General features: G+C 40.1%; 1 protein-coding gene and 1 long non-coding RNA gene across 2 annotated transcripts in view; one reads left to right on the top strand and one right to left on the bottom strand.

Annotated features, from left to right (window-relative positions):
- The first annotated feature begins 5,238 nt into the window (after positions 1 to 5,238).
- LOC110963514 (5-hydroxytryptamine receptor 1B) lies at positions 5,239 to 12,702 on the top strand. Its single transcript, XM_022211910.2, has 2 exons — positions 5,239 to 8,299; positions 11,291 to 12,702. The coding sequence occupies exon 2, from the start codon at positions 11,325 to 11,327 to the stop codon at positions 12,378 to 12,380; it is 1,056 nt and encodes a 351-aa protein (XP_022067602.1). The 5' UTR covers positions 5,239 to 8,299; positions 11,291 to 11,324; the 3' UTR covers positions 12,381 to 12,702.
- Positions 12,703 to 12,810: 108 nt separating this feature from the next.
- Positions 12,811 to 19,042, bottom strand: part of LOC127536536 (uncharacterized) — a 29,483-nt gene continuing 23,251 nt past the window's right edge. The window contains exon 3 of the long non-coding RNA XR_007945559.1: positions 12,811 to 16,367. This is a non-coding gene — a long non-coding RNA (uncharacterized LOC127536536). The remainder of the gene's footprint in view (positions 16,368 to 19,042) is intronic.

The following is a 19,042-nucleotide window of genomic DNA, read 5'->3' as shown; positions in this document are numbered from 1 at the left end:
TCAGATGGTCAGAATTGGGCGTAAACAAGATGAAAGCATGGACCCATCCTGCCTTGTATGAAGAGTTCAGGCTGGTGTTAGTCTGATGATGAGGGGGATATTTTCATGCTCTGGGCCCCTCGGTACCAATTAAGCATCATTTAAATGCCACAGCCTACATGAGTATTGTTGTGAACCATGTCCGTCCCTTTATGACCACTGAGGTCATCTTCTGATGGCTCCTTCCAGCAGGATAATGCTCCACATCACAAAGCTCAAATCTTCTCAAACCAATTTCTTGAACATGACAATGAGTTCACTGTACTCCAGTGGCCTCCACAGTCACCATATCTCAATCCAATAGATCACCTTCAGGATGTGGTGGAACGGGAGATTGGCATCATTGATGGTCAGCCGACAAATCTGCAGCAACCGCGTGATGCTATCATGTCAATATGGACCAAAATCTTCTTGTTTGCTTCTTGTGTTTCTAACACCTTGTTGAATCTATGCAATATTTACTGTGCTTTAAATGAAAAGCAACAAGTGGAGCTTTATTTGAACAGAAAATTGCATAAAATATCAAATTTTATGTTTAAAAAATTACTGCATATGCCTAAAATGTTCTAAGAAAAAAAACATTTACCTGTAATCAATTAAAATAACAGTCTAATAGACATGATGGCCGTGAGCTAATATGAGTTAAAAAGAAAAAAAATACGTAATACATAAAATTAATTAATAAATGAAAAGATTACTTAAAAGAATATAATGAAAAATTATTGATTAGTTTTGCTTCTTCTTCTTTTTTTCTTTTGGCCAAGCTGGCCGCTTAGTGGTTTCATCGAGTGTCATTATTGGGACTAAAAATAAATAACTTTTCTTGCAAATAAGCAAATGTTAGCCAGTTGATTTTCATTCCCAGGATGTCAAATACTGCAGTTTTGTCACAGGGCTTTTGAACTCCCTTTCATATATGCTATAGGGAATCCAGTGCTTTTAAAATATGCCACCAAGGAGTTGTGGTCTTTATTTAATCAGATAATCCCATCAACTAAGATGGAGATCATGGCAAACATTGCTGTTTCATTTTAAAATATTTTTCAGGGTTAAACAAAGCCTATAAATAAAAACTGAAAGACATTTCAGAAGGGCACATTTTTATAATTTTTTCTAACTTTCCATGGAGGCACAAACCTTTCTGTGCTTGCTAAACATCAGCATGCATTCATTGTCACTGTGAACATTTTAGCATCACAGCGTTTCCCGCTGTGTGTAAAGTCACGTTGCCTCAGTGCTATATTTCCAATAAAGAGGTGATTTAACTGTCGACAAATCTTATTCCTCTGCAAGCACGGATGCAGCTCTGCGTGTGTATTCAACAGGCATTTCTGAATCTAATTTGTGAGTAAGCTAAATGCGACTGAATATTTATGTGTACGCAGCGTGAGTCAATATTTGAACTGAATCTGCTGATAGGAGACTGTCAAATGTTTACATGCAGAATTTTACTCTGACAACATCATTCTTTATGAAGCAGTGCGATGATGCTGAAACACTGAAGCTCTCTATTAAACTTAATGAGCTCTTCATTTGGAAGCTGCAGTAATGAAATTCAAATTGACATGTCAGGCCAGCACCTGTATTAATAAGGCTGTTATTTCATTGTCTCTACTTGACTTTTAAGTTAAACATCTAATAACCTGACAGATCTGGGTCTTACTGTCTGCATTTGATTAGACACTGTGGAGGGAGGCTCCACCAGTCTAAGGAGGAGATTTTATTTTCACATTTGACAGAAATCCTTTAAAAAAAAAAAGCTCTCTGTGAGGAAACAGCAAGCAGGCATCAGAGAAGCTGAAGCAGTAAATGGGAAAAGACCTTGTTACACTGCCAGAACTGTGTGCTTGTCTTTCAGGGGGGATGACATTTTTAAAGGGTTTCTTGTTTTTTCTGATCATTGAAGTGCAGCTGGTTTGAGTGAATGTGTTTTCTGTGAACATGTCCTTGAATTTGGGATTCCACCTGGATGTAAAATTGGCGGCTGCTCAACATGGGATGCTAGATATGACAGCACGTGTTAAACAGTTCAGAAATAAATCTTTAAACCGGCATTCTAGAAATCAACTTTTCGAAAGACAGTGAATGGGAGTTGAACAAAATAAAGAGATCTGGCATATTTTAAGGCTGGAGGCCTCATATTGTAATTGTGATGTTTAAACTAGATTTCTTTTTATTTCATTGTCCTCCAAATTAGCTCAGCCTGACACTAAAAATCAACTCAAAGTCCTGCTTTATGTCTCAACAATAAGCCGACACAAGCAATTGTGTTTTGCACGGAGCTACATAGACAGATACACTGATCAACGGCAACAAAGAAATGTGATAACGTTTGAAAAGCGCCGATCCATTTGCTGACAGAGATCAGATGACAAACAAAAGCTTCAGAGCGACTATTAGATTAGTGCCATTTGTTTTCTTTCTAATGTCAAGAATTAATGTTCTGCAGCATTTTGAAAGGCTATAACAAAACAAGCAAACAAGAAAGAGGAAGGAGGATTTGTCCTTTTTAGTTTTATCTGAGAATTCTTTTCTGTTCGTGTCTTCCAGCAAACTGCAGCTGATGCTTTTATTCTTGGGGACAGCAAATTTACAAAGAGTTTAAAAGGGGGTTGGAACGCACTCACAAATGAACAGCCTTTAATGATTCAACTTAAGCATTTCAGTATATTCAACAGAAACCATAAGTGAGATAGACTAACTGGTTTAATAGGGCTCCATATGTACTGGATGTTATATTAAAGAGTTGCTATAGTCAGTGCAGACATGTTCTAAACAAAGGAACATGGACTGCTCTTAAAATTACATAGAAAACAGTATAGAATATCAGATGTGACTATCCAGAGAAAACATGACAAATCAAGCAATTAATTCATGGCCTTGCAATTAGTAGTGTTGAAACATTTGCACAGTTAAAGGCTCTGCATAAATCAGCGTGCTCCATCCTTCCCTGTGCTCTGAAACCCCTTAAGGACGTTGGTACTCCTCCAAGTTATCAAACACAGAAAGCAGTGAGTTAAAGATAGAACAAGACAGTATTCATTGTCTAGGAGAGGAAGTGAATACCTTGATAAGAACACAATGGATGTTTTAAAAATCAGCATCTGGAACTTGTTATTTTACACCACTTTCTGTAGTAAAGAGGCGCTAAAGTGCATTTTGATGACATGCTAATAGGTACACTCACTGGTGGCTGAGTGTAGGAGGTTTCTGTGGCTCCCTGCAGCTGTAGTATGCCAGAATAAGATTTATTATGTCCCAATACATACTAGTCAAATGCAGCGTACCAAAAGCACCAGGATGTCCCACTACATCTAGTCGCATTTTGCAGTATGTTAGTCATCATGCTTTTCTGCTTATCCACCGTCATATGTCACGTTCGTCATTGTGTCTCCCACGTTTGAGCCACCAAGAGTGCACAGACCAATGACAGCTCTTTTTTCACTACAAACTGTGATGTAAATATGACTCAAAGCTTAGGGTGCCGTATGAAGATAAAGCAGTCTGTGCCAGTTGTATCCATACCACACACAACCTTATGTGCTTTGTATGATCGACTCTTACACTTTCTGAAAATACAAAGAAAACATATGTCATTGGGAATACGGCATGAGTGTTTCTGCCCAAAACAAACTGGATGAGGTCTACACAGCAACTAGGCAAGCTACCAAGGTATGAGCACTGACAGAGGGAGTAACTGTATAGCTATGAGGTAAAAGGCTCATAGGGCAGAGATAAGCAGGCTGAATGGTCAGGGTCCATATTCACAAAGAATCTCATCTTACCACCATCACTCAGCTTCCTCTCTCAATCTATTCAATAAGATGCTGAGACCCTGTTGCTATGGGTGACATCGTGTCACTCTGTGTACAGTAACTGGTCTTTATCAGGGACTTAATTGTTGTTAACACGCATTTCTTGAGATAGGTAGATTGAGCTTGAGGTGATATCTTTGTAACAGCTCATTATCACTGTGTCTCACACAACATCACAGGAGGTCTTAGTGACCCAGGAATTGGAAGATTTTCTTCTCACTCAATTAACCAGGAGCAAGTTATGGCTTTGGAATGTTTTGTGAAGATGTCACCAGGAGACTGGTTGACCAGTGGTTAACAACATGATGTGCTTTCCATCTCACAGATGTGACTCCTCGTCTCAAACCAGAACACGGTCATTCAATCCAATGGGGCAGCAACTATTCAAGATGTACAGAACCTCAGGTGTGAAATAAAAACTCAGTAACATGTAAGATTTAGCATGCCACGACTGATAGAAATAATACAAATATATGATTAAATATATATGTATTACTCCAAGGACAAAAGAGACATAAGGGAGCTTTAAATGCTATAAATAAAATGTCACCTTATGGTTTGTTAAACACCAGGACTAATAATAATCTAGCCGTTCAAATCTAGATTTTGTCTTTTTGTTTTAAATTTCACTTTGCTGACCTCAGGTCCCTGCATTTTAAGCTTCTGAAAAAGTCTGCACTCTATGTATATGTGGAGATATCTTATCTTGTCTTGTCTTGTCTTATAGCAGCACTTTAATTAGATGATTCATGATTCATTCTTGTTTCAGATTCTACACACGTGTTTTTTCTGTGAATAAGTATGACTAACATTACAGCCATATGTGCTATTATTCCTATTCCCCATGAATCGTTCATCATTCAGTAATAAAAGCTATTACTTGTGTCAAACCACAACAAGGCTGTGACAGAACCTGCACAGATGGCGGTTATGTGATAATACTGTGCTTGTTGCTGGGACTGATAATATCACATTAAATATGACATCAAATATGATCTCTTCCTGTTAACTGCAGTATTTGTTCTCTCAGCTCTTGAATGTTTGGTTTGAGCATTTTGACCATTTGAGCATTTCATTGTGCGATACAAAACATTTTCTTTTGCGTAAGTGACAAGGTCCTTTTTAAATAAATGTAGGTTGTGCATTACAGAAGAGGGCACTTGCCTAATCACAAACACTATGTTGTAACATACTCGAAGCTCCTCCGAGACACACTGAATGGACTAGAACATCCTTGATGATCGTGGACTGTGATCAAGGACCTTGGAGAACAGAGAACAAGGAAGGATGGGGGGAATTAGAAGAATGGAGGAGAACAACGTGTTAAAGTAAATACATTACAAATAAAAGCAGGGCATCACTCTTTAAAAATATTTGATTTCAAATTAAATCCCTGTGTTGAAAGCTAAATTTTAGCAAAAGTATGTGTCACTAGGAGAGGAGGAGGAAATGAAAGAACTCAGTGCAGAAATGACTCATGTGTGGTTGGTTGAGCAGGAACTATAGTTTTTGGCTTTTCAACTATTCACTGAAGATCATTTTCTTAAAAAAACAGGTGAGGCAGTGAGTAAAAGGACGCAGCTGACGGATATTTGTTTGAGTGCAGCTCCAGAAACAACCTCCCTGAAGCATTGGACCAGAGTTGCCCGCTATGACCCCTGGATTAAGGATTACCCACCACACACAGAGAAGCACGGGATTACGCTTTTGTTTTGTTGTGTTCACTGCAGGACTGAAGTCAGACCTTCAGATAAATGATACTATTACGACACACAGGCGGTGCTTACTACACTTCAGCCTGCTGCAGTCAGAGGGCTTTCCGAAATTTCCTGAAGAGCACAGAATACAAAGATGTTCTGAAGAATTAGACAACCAGAAGCGTTTAGCAACACTTCCCGGCACTCAACAGATTCTGTGGTTGTCGTGGACGATAGGAGAGCTGAGTCTAGAACATCTGTGGCTGCAAATTAGTGTCAGAGAGATGCTTTATGTACAGCTCCTGCTTTTCTTTATCCCATGCAACGTTTACTTACGCTGCTCATCGACAACATTAAAACCACCTGCCTAATACTGTGTAGATCCACCTCATGCTACCAAACCAGCTCTGATCTGTCCACGCATGGACTCCACAAGACCTCTGAAGGTGTGCTGTGGTTTCAGTCTTCATGATGTTTGCAAATTGTAAGGTGGGGCATTCATGGGCCCATTTTTCAGCACATCTCACAGATAGTTGACATACACAGATACTTGGATTCAAATCTGGAGGACGCCAAGTCAGCTTCATGAACTGTGAAACTACATTCCTGAACAATGTTTGCAGTGTGACACCATGAAGAACCACAAGGGCATGGCTTTGATATGTGGTCTGCAGGTAGTGGTATATGACAATGGAGCATCCACATGAATGTTAAGTCCTAGGTTTACTCGCAGAACTTATAGAGGGAAAAGGGGACTGACACTGATTAATTGACACCCTTTAATTGTGAAAAGAGACTAATGTTTTAACATGATTCGGACAAAGACACTGCAGTCACCTAACTTAGTTCTGTTTAGCTGTCAGGTGCACAGAGAACCCTGTTTTTCTCCAGCAGGACACTGCTCAGAGCATCCCGCTGGGGTTGGCATAGGCAACTCTATTCACTACAAGCTGTGAAGAACTCTATCTTGTGGCACCTCTCTATCATTGTCAGTGTGAAGTGGTTCAGCAATTTTTTCTGCAGTTACCCTCCTCCCTCGTGGGACCAGACCACACAGGGCAGCCTTCACTGTACCCTTTTGCAAGTTGTCCTTCCTTGAACCACTTTAGTCACTGCACAGCAGGATCATCATGGAATAGCTGCTGTTTTGGAGATTTACTGGCCAAATTTTCTAGACACCTCAGACGTCTTTATATTTTTTCCTGCTTACAACACACCAGCTTCAAGAACCGACTGTTCACTTGCCTTGTAGCAAAATAATCACTGTTGTCCACTTCACCTGTAATTGCTTTCGATGCTGTGGCTGAATTGTGTATTTTGCTCTGTATATGACCAATAACTGAATGAGTGCTATTATGTAATGTATTGATTTGTCCAGTTTTATGCTTTCTTTCCGCATTCCTTATTTCTTTGCTGTGGATTTTGTTGTGGTTTATTGATTTCAATTTTAAATTACTTGCCAAATGGCGAAACAGTCAAACTCAAAGCCTACTTAGTTGCTTGTTTCTGAGGCATCAGGTGGAGCACTTTTTTTCATTTTCATCTATATGTTTTTCAGAAGATTTAGATTTTTTCTGTTATTCTGGAACGTCTTGCACATGTGGAGAAAAATGTTGGACTCAGTCCATTCTTTACCCTTTGGGGAAAAAAACGGTTGACTAAACAGTCTTACTGACAAAGATTATGTGGGACTTTTAAACATTTCAGTACCAGAAGTTCACCTTGAGTCAAGCTTGCTTTGTCAACTGCTGGCATGTTTTTCTCCTCCTCTCATATATAGCAGGAATTGTTACTGCAAAATTCCTTCAGAATATAGAAAATTGTCACTTTTTTTTCTTTCTTACTCTCTCTGTGTTCCTTGTCCATCTCCAGTGTGCAGTGTGCAGTCTAAGGTTGAAGATTTCCTTGTTAGGAGGCTGTATGGGACAAAAACGAACTTCTAGGTCATTGTTTAGCTCCACAATATGTTTTTTTATGCTGGAAACCCAACACCAGATTGACTGTGTTATAATACTCATGTCATCTGATGCTGTGCTTGCAGTGCTCCCAGATTTTCAGGTTTCTAGGACCTTGGGTTTGGGAGAAAATAGCTCACATAGCCTAATTGGTGAAACAGCATTTCAGCTGTGCACTGCCCAAAAAATGTCATGAAAGTAATTGAACAGGAGAAGAAAAAAATAGTCTCTCATGCTGCAGAAATGACTCAGACTGAGAACGCCTGCTGCAGCGCTGAGGTCAGGTGCATTGAACTGATGCAGTTCTGAAATTAAATGAGAAACTGGTTAAGGTTTTAGAAAAGGAGTAGTTCTGGGCTAATGATGAAAAATGCTCATATAGCCAAGAATTGACTGTTAGATAAATGGCCCACCTTGACATGGTGACTAGAGACATTCCTCATCCTCACACACCTTCGTCCTTAGAGCGCAGCAGGCATCACATTATAGGCGGTGGACTCTTCTGTCATCAGCATCCTCAGCCAATGGAGAAACCAGCGGAGGAGCTTTAACATTCTCTCCGGAGTGGTGCAGACCAGAGCGCAGCGTCCGGCGCCACAGATCCAACCGTCTGTGCGTAAAAGCTGCACACCTTAAAGTGAGTTTTCTTCTTCTCATAATGGACTCTTCTGTTTTGTTGCTGTCGTCCTGAGGACTGTGGGATGTTTTAAGCTGCAGCGTGGGTATCCAGCAGAGAAATGCTGCTTTACGGACCCGATGGCATCTGCGTCTTAAGAGGATTTTAAAGCAGAAAGTGAGTAGTTGACTTCAATATTTAATATTATCAGACCGTGATGAATTTAACTTTTTAAAAATCTGACACCCTTGATGCGCTTATCCAACTGAAAATTCTTTTTAAAGAAGGCATGTCTAAGAAATGTGGAATTGCGCAAAACCCGTGAGACCTTTGCGCTTTCCAAAACCAAAGCGACCAAACAGCGACCAAAATGATTATTAATTCTTTTCTAAAATTCAAAATAAAGTTATTGTGTCAAAACATAAAGATAATTACATATTCTAAAGCAAACGTCCTGTAAGACGCACAGAGTCTTGCTGGATGGCGCTGATCCGTGCGCACTGGAGCACATTTACATGGATTTCTGTTCGCGTCCAGAATAATATTGGATGGATATGCGGGGAGTTTCTGCATGACTGCGCGCTGTAGCTGCGTATTTGTTAAATCTCTAAAAACGGAATTCGGAAAAACAGCATCTTATTGAACTTTAATCTCACTTTAGATGCATACTGTTGCCTTTTAAATCAGCATTTCTAAACCACCCTTTGCTCCATGTGCGCTCTTGGGAAAATGGCTCTAATGCACTTTTACGCAGACGTGGAGACTTCATCTTGACCTCTTCGTGTAGCTTAAAAAAGGCTGCACATATCTGCATTTTTAAAATTAAGATTTAATTATTGATGGTCATTTTAAACCGGTTTAAGCGAATTTAATTTGACTCGTGTTTGTAGTTTGAGATCTCAGTGTATCAGAAGGAGGATGTCCAGGTCTGCCTTTAACGAAGCCACGAGCGTCAGCTGGGTTTTGTTTACTACTACAGCTGTTGTTGTGGACCGGCCAGATTATAACGTCACATTTCCTTGCGCTGAAGTTGGTAGTATCCATCCATCCATCCGTCCATCTGCCCATCCGACCATCCAGCACCCAGGGGCTGCCCAGCTTGTCGTCACGTGATGAGCAGAGCTGCCAACTGATGTCAAACTGCTTCTGTTTAATGCGTCATGCCTGCCCCTGATACGCAGGAACTTCAGAGAGGGAAAAAAACAGAAGACTTTCATTTAAAAAAAAATCCTCCAACTAAACACACTGCTGATTTCTGGCCATTTGTAAAATCACTTCACCATTTATGCATTTTTTTTTAAATGTTGCTCCACCCTCTGTGCCAGACAGGTACAACACATTTCATATCTGCAGCTGAGGGGCTGCACATATATCCTAAAGCATTTACCCATTCTACTGGTCTATACTATGCACTTACCTTTATTTTTTGCACCTATTTTGCCTGATGTGTTTTCTACATTTGCAGCTCTTTTCTAATTTGGTCGTGTTTTCCTACTTTGCAACACCCCCCACCCCCCCACCCCCACCCCCACCCCCCTCAAAAAAGCCTGTGTTTAGTCTATCTGACTATATCTTATTCTGAAATGAGCTCCTATACCATATGCAAAGGCCAGCAGTTCCAAACAAAATTAGCTGAGAATCACTAGAAATGTGATGGATGAAAGCAACAGGTAGGCCGGAACAGGTGGATGTAGGGAAGCAAAAGCACAAAGCGTTTTTTGTTGTTGTTGTTGTTGTTTTGTTGACAAGCAAAATAACAGTTTAAATAGTCTGGATGGAGACAGAAATGAAAGGCCGTAAGAAAGATGCACTTAACCCGAAACCAAGTGTGATTATACACCTTCACCATTAAGCCATCAGGTTTCCCTTGCAGCACTGCCAGCCTGATAAATGGAGGGTTGATTGGAGAATCTAAAACAGGTGGACATGGAAGTCAGGGAACTGGGAAAGGTGCTGAAGTCTGACACAGTCTTATACACAGTATAATGCGTAGTGAAATGTATAAGAAAATGCAAGGAAAAGGAGAATGTGGCTGAAAGGAGGGAAAAGGCATGAACACCATTAATTTCTAATGTAAAGGTCCAATACCAACACAGGAAGTTTCAAGGCCTTGCATCATTTCACTTCTGATGATGCAAATGAGATTTACGAGAGTAGCCAGCGGGCAGTGACGCATTCTAGGAATGAATCTGATTAAAAACTGCTTTTGTGAGGAAATGATTAACATTGATGTTTGGAAACTGGCAATTACTTATCCCTGTGAGTGCCTACATAGAAACACGCTGCAGGTGAGGAAATCCAATGTTAATCCCAAAGAATACGGAACAAAATTGAGCATTTCAATAGTTGTGTTTTTCATCTACTGTAATCATTCCAAATTTCACATTTGCAGATATTCTAGAAAAGACAAGTGAATAAAGAGTTGTTAATGAATGTAATCTGCAGTTTTGTAGCCTCAACACTGTGTCTAACGAAGAAGTTGCTTTGTCGGTTTCCCATTTTATAACTGTAGGATTAAATATTTCTTAAAGCAATGTACTGTGGAAGTTGGAGTTGACTCCTCTTTTCATGAACCACATTTTCATGCACAATTTTTCACCAACATCTAAAATTCTGTTGCCCCATTGACTTTACATAAAGACAAACCCTTTGTGATATTAGCCATAGGTTTCCTCAACAGTAGTGTTGAAGCTCAATGTGGTGATTCTGACTGCTGCAATCTTGTCAGTGTCTGACAATGCTTAACTCTGGGTTAATCCAAAAGTAAACAAAGAGGTGGAGCCTGAATGGAGCTGATGGAAGCCATGCAAACGTCTCTGGGCCATGGCACTCACCCATCATTGAAATTATGCATAATTAATTATGCCTTAATTATGCATAATTTTAAGACTTAATATGATTTAAAGGCCTTTAAAAAAAAACACCATTCTACAGTTGTCTTAAATGAAGGACTCTGCTTGGTTGTCCTGCACTGTCTATCAGAAAACCAAAACAATATTTACCTCCAGAATCCTGAATGCACTTTGGAAGGGCATACATGATTTGTTGTGGTATTCGGTCTCAATTCGTGTACGATTTGTGTATCATAGCATTTCTATCTTTTTATGTCTATATTTTCTGCACAAACACCTCAGACCTGACATCGCTTTCTGTTTGTGTTTATTTTAGGTCATGATGTGAATGTGAGGCAGCATCCTACCCAATGATTGACACCAGTACACCGACCATGCTGGACAGAACTGAACCGGCGCACTGCACTGTCTGCTGTTGTACTCTGGTCAACAAAATCCTCATGGTAGTCTTCATGGTGCTTCTGATCTTCGCCATCTTGTTTGGGAACTTGGTGACGCTGGCTGTGGTGCTGGGGACCAAACATTTCCACACACCACAGGGCTACCTGAAGGCTTCCCTTGCTGTGGCTGATCTGGCGGTGGGAATGTTTGTGGTGCCGCTGTCCGTCTACGCCGAGGTCTATCTCATGGTGACAGACTCAGCACCGGAGTGGACTTTCTACAACTCACAATCAGTGAGTTTCCACCCATGTAACGTCATCGGCCCCATCTTCGGTGGGTGCACCTTTGTCTCAATCACAACGATTTTCCTGCTGACGATTGAGCGGAGCATCGCAGTGCTGAAGCCGCTGCACAAGGACTCTGTGATTACTCGCAAAAGGACCACCATCCTCATTGTCCTCTCCTGGGTGGGGAGTTTCTTCTTGGCTGTGTCTCCGATGATTTTCAGCAGTGAGATCGCTCTGGAGTATAACTCCTGCAGCCGAATGTGTAACTACGTTCTGGGGACCATCGGCGAGTTCCCCAGTCAGGCCTGGAACATCCTTCTCCTCTTTCCTGCGTTTGATTTCACCCTCCTTGGTGGCACTGTGGTCATTAACATCATCTCTCTTTCCAGTATCAGACAGCATTCAAGACGTAGGAAACACCTGGCTGAGACCGAATGCCAAAGCATCTCCAAACCTACATTCTCAGACATTAAAGCTGCCAAGACCATTGGTACTCTAACGGTGGCCTTCACTGCATCATTCACCCCCATTGCCGTCTTTGTTGTTGGTAACGTTTTGGGGAATAAGTGGTGCAATTTCTCCTTCTTTGCCTTCTGGATTTTGGCCTCCAACAGTTGCTGGAATGTCATCATTTACAGCGTGAGGGATCAGAAGTTCAGACTTTGTGCGCACAAACTCCTTCTGCCTCCTACAAAAAGACACCACCACGACATAAAAACAACAGTGACGAAAATCTAGCAGCTAAGTTGAGCAGGACTGCATCATTTAGATGTTTGTGTGTCGCACAAACTCTTTGTTCAATGCATTGTGAGTCTCATTAAGAGACGTGTCTGCATGTCTTGTAGATTGCTGTTGTGAAATTGCTTCGTTTTTTTACATCGATAAAAAGCATGGAGTGTTCTTGGGTCGCAAATGTTAAACTGAAATGTCCCTCTTTGCGGGAATTTGTCTTGTTCTGTGTTATGTTAAGCAATTGAGGCCTGTTTCAGTCTGTGGATTGACGGCTTATCTGAGTGTAATTAATTAAAAAAACTAATAAAAGCAAAATCTATTTTCTGTTTCCACTGTGTGCAAATTTATTTGGATGCTACAGTTAAAGTGATTGCTTCATGCAACAGAATTATTAGTAAGGGAGCTATATTTCTGATATAAGATAATAAATCATTATCCAAGGCGCCATGTAAACACTCACAGGTACACACATATGTTGCACGGTCTAAATTGGATAATTCTTAAAGATGTACTTTAACAGTAAATAATAAGGATTCACAATATGCAGTACATTTTACAGCTCTATAATATTTATTACTTACATATACACCATTATACAGTGGACATGAGTACACTTGTGTGCACAAATTAATTAAATGTGAAATTAAATTAAACTGCATCCCTTCTTGATGATTGTGTTCTTGGGCCACAAGAAAAATATTTTTCCTTATGAACAATCAAAAGCAAATACTACTGAAATTCCAGGTGCCAAAGTAGATGTTTAGAACAACACACATAAATACAACTGTGATCACTGACACAGAAATAAGTAAACCAAAACGGAATTCACTGTGTAGCACTGAACTGAGTACTGTAATTTTAAATTAGACTAATTGCACAAGCATGGTTTAAAATGACCTGCAAACACTAGAGCAATCTCAATTTTGGACCTGATCTGATTGTGTGATTTCACAAAGATATTAAAAAAATACCGGAAAACTGGCAACCAACTAAAAATCAGTCAAAACACAGTCACAGCGGTAAGCAGTGAGCATAGAATGAGCCATTATACCACTAATCAGAGATGCAGTAGCCGTCCTAACGCCAAACACAGTACAGAAATTATGAAAAAAACGGAGTTTCTGTGACAGCTCAGACAGTATGAAGGACAACGAATAATGTCAAACTCTGTAGAGGACATGCACAAAAAGAAGCCAGATGTATATTAGCAGCACATTTTTTACATAAATTATAAATTTGTTTAGTTCAGATGGCTTCCAAAATGTTTGGCTTGAACACGATCAGAACTACAGTGACTGCATAGTCCCAGCAGTGAAACACAAAGGTGTTGGTGTTATGATACGGGGCTGCAGAAGACAGAAGCTGTGAAGATATCCAATTAAGGCTGACATCAGCATTCAAAGCAGCTAATAAATAAACAAATCAATATTTTGTATATTGAATTGATGTGTGAGCGAGAGTAAAGTGAGGAGGTTAATTAAACACAGAAGGTTTTGTTTTCTCCTGTGATGAAATTAGTCGAGGTTTCCTCAGGCTTCGTTCCAGTTTTTCTGACTAAAATGGCTGACTTGTGCAAGGGGAATGAAAAATGAAAAACATTTAGGTCGCTGCATATTTAAACACAGCTGTTTTAAAAAAAAAACTATTTGGCTCACAGTCAAAGGAGCTGAAACTGCTTTCTTCATGCCTCACAAAAACCTGCTTCAAGTCATCAGAATCACCTCAACAGCTTATAAAAGACAATTAAATCAGATTTTGTGGGAAAAAAGTGGGAAAAAGAAAACTTATGAGCATTTTCCACAACATACATCTATAGCGGTGAGTCACGGTGTAAATGAAAGGAACAAGGTCAGAATCAATTAGAAAAAGATGAAAGGGAAGAGATTTGCCACATCGCTGTCCTCGTTTTAAATATTAATAAAAGTCATCGACTGAAACTGAAGTGTTTTTAGAAAGAAAAGGAGGGGAAAGGAAAGAGGACGGAGGCAGATGCACAGAAAAGAAAAAAACAGAGACTGAGTGACAATCAGCCCACACTCCAGAAAGTCTTTTGTGGCCAAAATCAAATATGCCATTTGGTCTTGATGGACTACCCAAGAATTAACATTTTTTGATTGCTTTCTTCAATGTCTTCCAATTCACTAACAACTGACAAACAATATTGTGGTGTTCTGCCATCGCAGACTGAAATTATCTGTTTTTTCCCAATTTAAATATCAAGAGTGGCAGGTGAGTGATGTTGTACCACACACTCTGTGATTTACAGTTTGTATTTACTGTATAAATAACGTAAGAAGAAAACGGTTGCTGCTGCTACTTAAAAGTACAGTCAAAAGAGAGCAAGAATGTGGAAGAAGTGAGTTACACAAGAGCATTTTACAGGAAAGTTTTTGTGAATACAGTGTGCCTACATGTCATATCTATTTGAACTGAAGAACTCAGCCGCTCTTAGTGATCATCAGTCCTGCCAGATGGCCTCAATGAAACAAGAAAGACACAAAAATCAATAAGCTAATTACTACTGCCATCCATTCAAAACAATTCAACTCAAAATTCCACCAAAAAAAAACATGCTAAAACTGAGACAACTTGTATGATAAAACTAAATGTCTGCTAATTGGACAGCTTTTGTTGTAGAAGTGAAGCAAAGATTGAGCATGCAAAGACAAAGCTGTCAAACAGGTGATTATGGGCAGACAGAAGAAAATGAGATGAGCTCAAAGCAGAATGGTGTACGTGTGACATTTAGATTTGTTGGTGTCTATCTGTGTCAGTTCACACCTGTAATTCATGCTGAGGAACAGACTGCAGCACAGCTATTAATCACTGCAAATCCCCGCTGGAGGTTTGAAAGATTTGAGCCTGCAGGTGGGTGAATGATAAATGAGCTGAGAGTAAAGACAGGAGCCTGATATTTGCTTTTCTTTAACATTCCCACTCGTTTTGCTCTTGTTCCCCACATTCTTCTTTTCTTCCACTGAACCTAAATGTTGGGATGATCAAGTGAATATTTGACTGATAACTCATTGATGCAACAAAAGTGTATCGTAAATGCAAGGGTGTGTTAAAAAGTGCTTTTTTAGTCAACTCTAAACAGCTGAAAACGATTTAATTGTTTGTGTAAATGATGATCACTTAATGTGATAGAAAATGTTTTAAAAAAGTAGTGGATAATGTGTGTTGCTTGAGAACAAAACAAACAGAATGACATGATTCTGTCTCTGATTCTGTTTGTGATATTCATAGAAAAGTGTAGGTAGGGTGAGGAGGGTGTTTGTTTTGGGAAACTCGGAGCTGAGGCTCTATCTTTTGCAGATGACATTGTTTATTTGCCTTCAGACTTCAGCACGCATTGGCACAGTTTGCAGCCATTGTGAGTGTAGTGGTTGTGTACTTTCTCTTGCGTTGTGTGAAGAATCAAGCTCAGAGCATTCATAGAAACCCTAGTGGAAAAAAGCTCCAGAAATTACTAAAACACAAAAGAAGTTACTAAGCGAACTATTAGTGAGCACTGATACCATGGAGATTACTAGTGAAGCTACAATCCCGCTGGCAAAATGTTGTGTCCTGAGAGTTCATACTACCAGTCCACTAGGTGGCAGTGGAGCGTTGTTATTGATAAGGAACTGATAAAGAAGTAAGCAATCGTAAAGTGGTGGAAAGTGTTGAAGTGTCGTGTTGTTATGAAAATGCGCGCCCACTATAAAGACGAAAAAGAAACTCCTCTGCGTAGTGTTTCCTTCTTCAAGTGTTTTTGCCCGAAAACACAACAAAAGTCACCAACAACAGGGCGTACTTGTAATTCATTGTATATTTTGACTAAGCAGAACAGCTGCAAAAGCCAGGAGTTTTACCACTAAAATATTTTCAGCAGAGCTTACTTTCAATCGACCTGAAATGGAAACAGGATACAGCAAGCTTACAACGTAATGTCGGGCGCACATCTCCAGTCTGCAGGGGTCCAGCAGAGGGCGCTGTCATTACTCCCAGTCCCTGTGGGAAATTAAAGGCATTAGAGGAGATTTAATTTCCTATGACTTTGAACATAGCATGCGCACCCGCACATACAACCTCCCCCCTCTTAACATTTACGAAGAAACGCCCCCCTCCAGAAACTTGCGTAGGACTCGTGAAGTTGTCTTTTACGGCTGGGTCCTCCTGGATCTTTATCTGCCATTATGTCAAAAAAGATGAGCAAAACAAGTCGCCTGCTAACTACGAAGCTATACCAAAGCAACACATACAGAAAACACGTAAGTCCAAGGCGTACGTAATCTACGTAACTAGGCCTGAGCCGGAAGATTTTTGATTGACAGGAAAGGGAGCAAACCAAACGCCTCGGGCCGAGCGCATTGATTGGCTGATGTTTTTCAGGTACTGCAATGTCCACAGTTATTTTTTTTATTTTTTATTTTTTTAGAAACCATACATACAAGTCCACTAAAGGTCAGTATATTCATTTTATGTGAATCAGACAAATTAAACAAAAAAAAACATCCTCCATAATGCCTTTAATAATGGATCGTAAATGAGGCAAATAATTGCATCGAATGGCAAGTGATGGCAAGTGGAATCATTAACTCCACTATACGAGGCCATGATTGCTTTCTCTGGTTGGAGTTGCATTGCTGCAATTGGAGGAGTTTATGTATGGCAGAATTTCGCTCATGAATGATGGTTAAATGGAGTTTAAGATGGTGCAGCATGAGCAGTAATGCAGGCGTTGTACGAGGCTGTCGTAGCAAAGAGCGAGCAAAGAGTGGAAGGCAAAGCTCTCAGTGTATCTTTCAGTCTACGCCCCAACCCCCACCCGTGTTCATGAGCTCAGAGTAGTGACTAAAAGAATGAGATCACAGAAACAAGCAGCTGACATGAGTTTTCTCTGTAGGGTGACTGGACTTAGACAGCTGGAGGCAGCTTGGAGTACAGTCATTGCTCCTTTACATTAAAAGCAACCAGCTGATAAGAATGCCTCCACGAGTGCCATCCTTTAGAGGATTTAAGGACACGTCCAACTGGGGGGAGACCCTGGAGTAGACCCAGAACTCACTGGAGGGATTACATATCTCATCTGACCTGGAAATGCCGTGGAATCCCCCAGGAAACTGATAAACATTGGTAGGGAGAAGTAGAGCTAAAAGGCCCTGCTTAGCCTGCTGGCACCGAGACCAGACTCTGGATAAGAAAATGGATGAATGTTTGCAAACATCAGCGTGAAGCAGCAGTGTGGACATGATGACAAATGAGAAGTGGAAAGGGTGGTGGGTGATACCATGAATTCAGCTCCTTGTTATGGCACGATGATGGCAGAACTGATGCTGAAATACTTCAAATTTAATATCAGTGTAATTTGTTAAAACATTAAAAAGTGAAGCATTCATAAGATCATTTAATCACACCTATAATTATTATTCATTTTCCATTACAGTGTGTGTTTATCTGGTGGGGAAAAACAGGAAGAAATATCAAACCTGTCTACAAATTTGTCCACCACTTTTAGAGTCTTCACTTCACTGATATTGTTTTTGTGCTACATGCTGGAAAGCTTTTTTTTAATCTAAAATCCATCAAAAAAAAAAAAAAAAAACTTAAGTCAGAGCTGTCAGTCATCAAAAGTGCCTCCATATTGAAATAGCCACAGAAGTCCTCACTGTAGTGTCAATCTTTTAGGAAGAAAAAGTTGTTATTTTAGAGTTGCTCATGATTTATTTTAGCTTCAAACTCCAGTCCTGCAGCTACAGATTTCCCAGCAGCCTTGCAGAAGAATACAGTCTTTGTAGAATATTAAAAATAAAAATAAAAATAAAAATTCAAGGCAACAGTGTGACATATTGATTTGTTTGTGGTAGTATTTGTGGTGGAACAGAATACTAATGTCAGGATCGATTCTCCTTTGACTTTACTCTGTAATTTCAGTAGATGGATATTAAAAACTTGGCTACCTTAGTTTACACACAGAAAATGTGATTTGTACAGATGAGCGTTCAGTTGGTTGAAATAGGATGTGGGGGCCCTGTGCACCTTCTGTTCCTCAGAACGTTTTTAGTCTCTAAGGGAAAATTCATGTGGTCCTAAAGTGACCGTTAAAGTAGTGCATAGCCTCATAGTGTGAGAGAGATTCAGGTGGTGTTGCAATCAACAAGATGAAATGCTGCACTGAGTTGTCAATCAGTTCCTACATTAAGGCACTATCAGTGTACACTGTGACATATATGAGTCCACTTTGACAGACATGCAGTGAAAAACCCACAATCAAGGCTCCGGGTTTTGTGTCCTCTAGTTGAAGAATAAAAATGTCTTTCTTCACATCCTTTCAGTACATGTGTCGTCTCAGGTGTTCAACAGATCACTTCAGTTGTTCAAGGACACTTTCACTAAAGAATGACCAGCTTTGTCAAGATTGAACATATAGAACCTAGTGCCTCATCTTGTCCACCTGTACAACAAGTACTTCATTCACTTCAGTGATTGATTGTTCAATTTGTTGGATTTAGTTCAGCTCTGTGTGGTCCTCAGTCATTCAGGTTTCCATTGACATTTCCATTAGAGGACAGTTAGTCTCACACAGAACACCCCACTTTGCTCAAAGCAGATTTATTACCATGTTTCATCTGTGTGGCTTTGTTTTTCACTCCCCTCAGAGCAGGAGGAGGGGCAGGCAGGCAGGC

This window comes from Acanthochromis polyacanthus, chromosome 12 (assembly GCF_021347895.1).
Source record: "Acanthochromis polyacanthus isolate Apoly-LR-REF ecotype Palm Island chromosome 12, KAUST_Apoly_ChrSc, whole genome shotgun sequence".
NCBI lineage: Eukaryota > Metazoa > Chordata > Actinopteri > Pomacentridae > Acanthochromis > Acanthochromis polyacanthus.
The sequence above is the reverse complement of the archived record's forward strand: the minus strand, read 5'-3'. Positions and strand labels throughout refer to the sequence as shown.

What these genes read in the sequence shown, in the direction of transcription:
- LOC110963514 (XM_022211910.2), top strand. Translation starts at nt 11,325, where the DNA reads ATGATTGACACCAGTACACCGACCATGCTGGACAGAACTGAACCGGCG.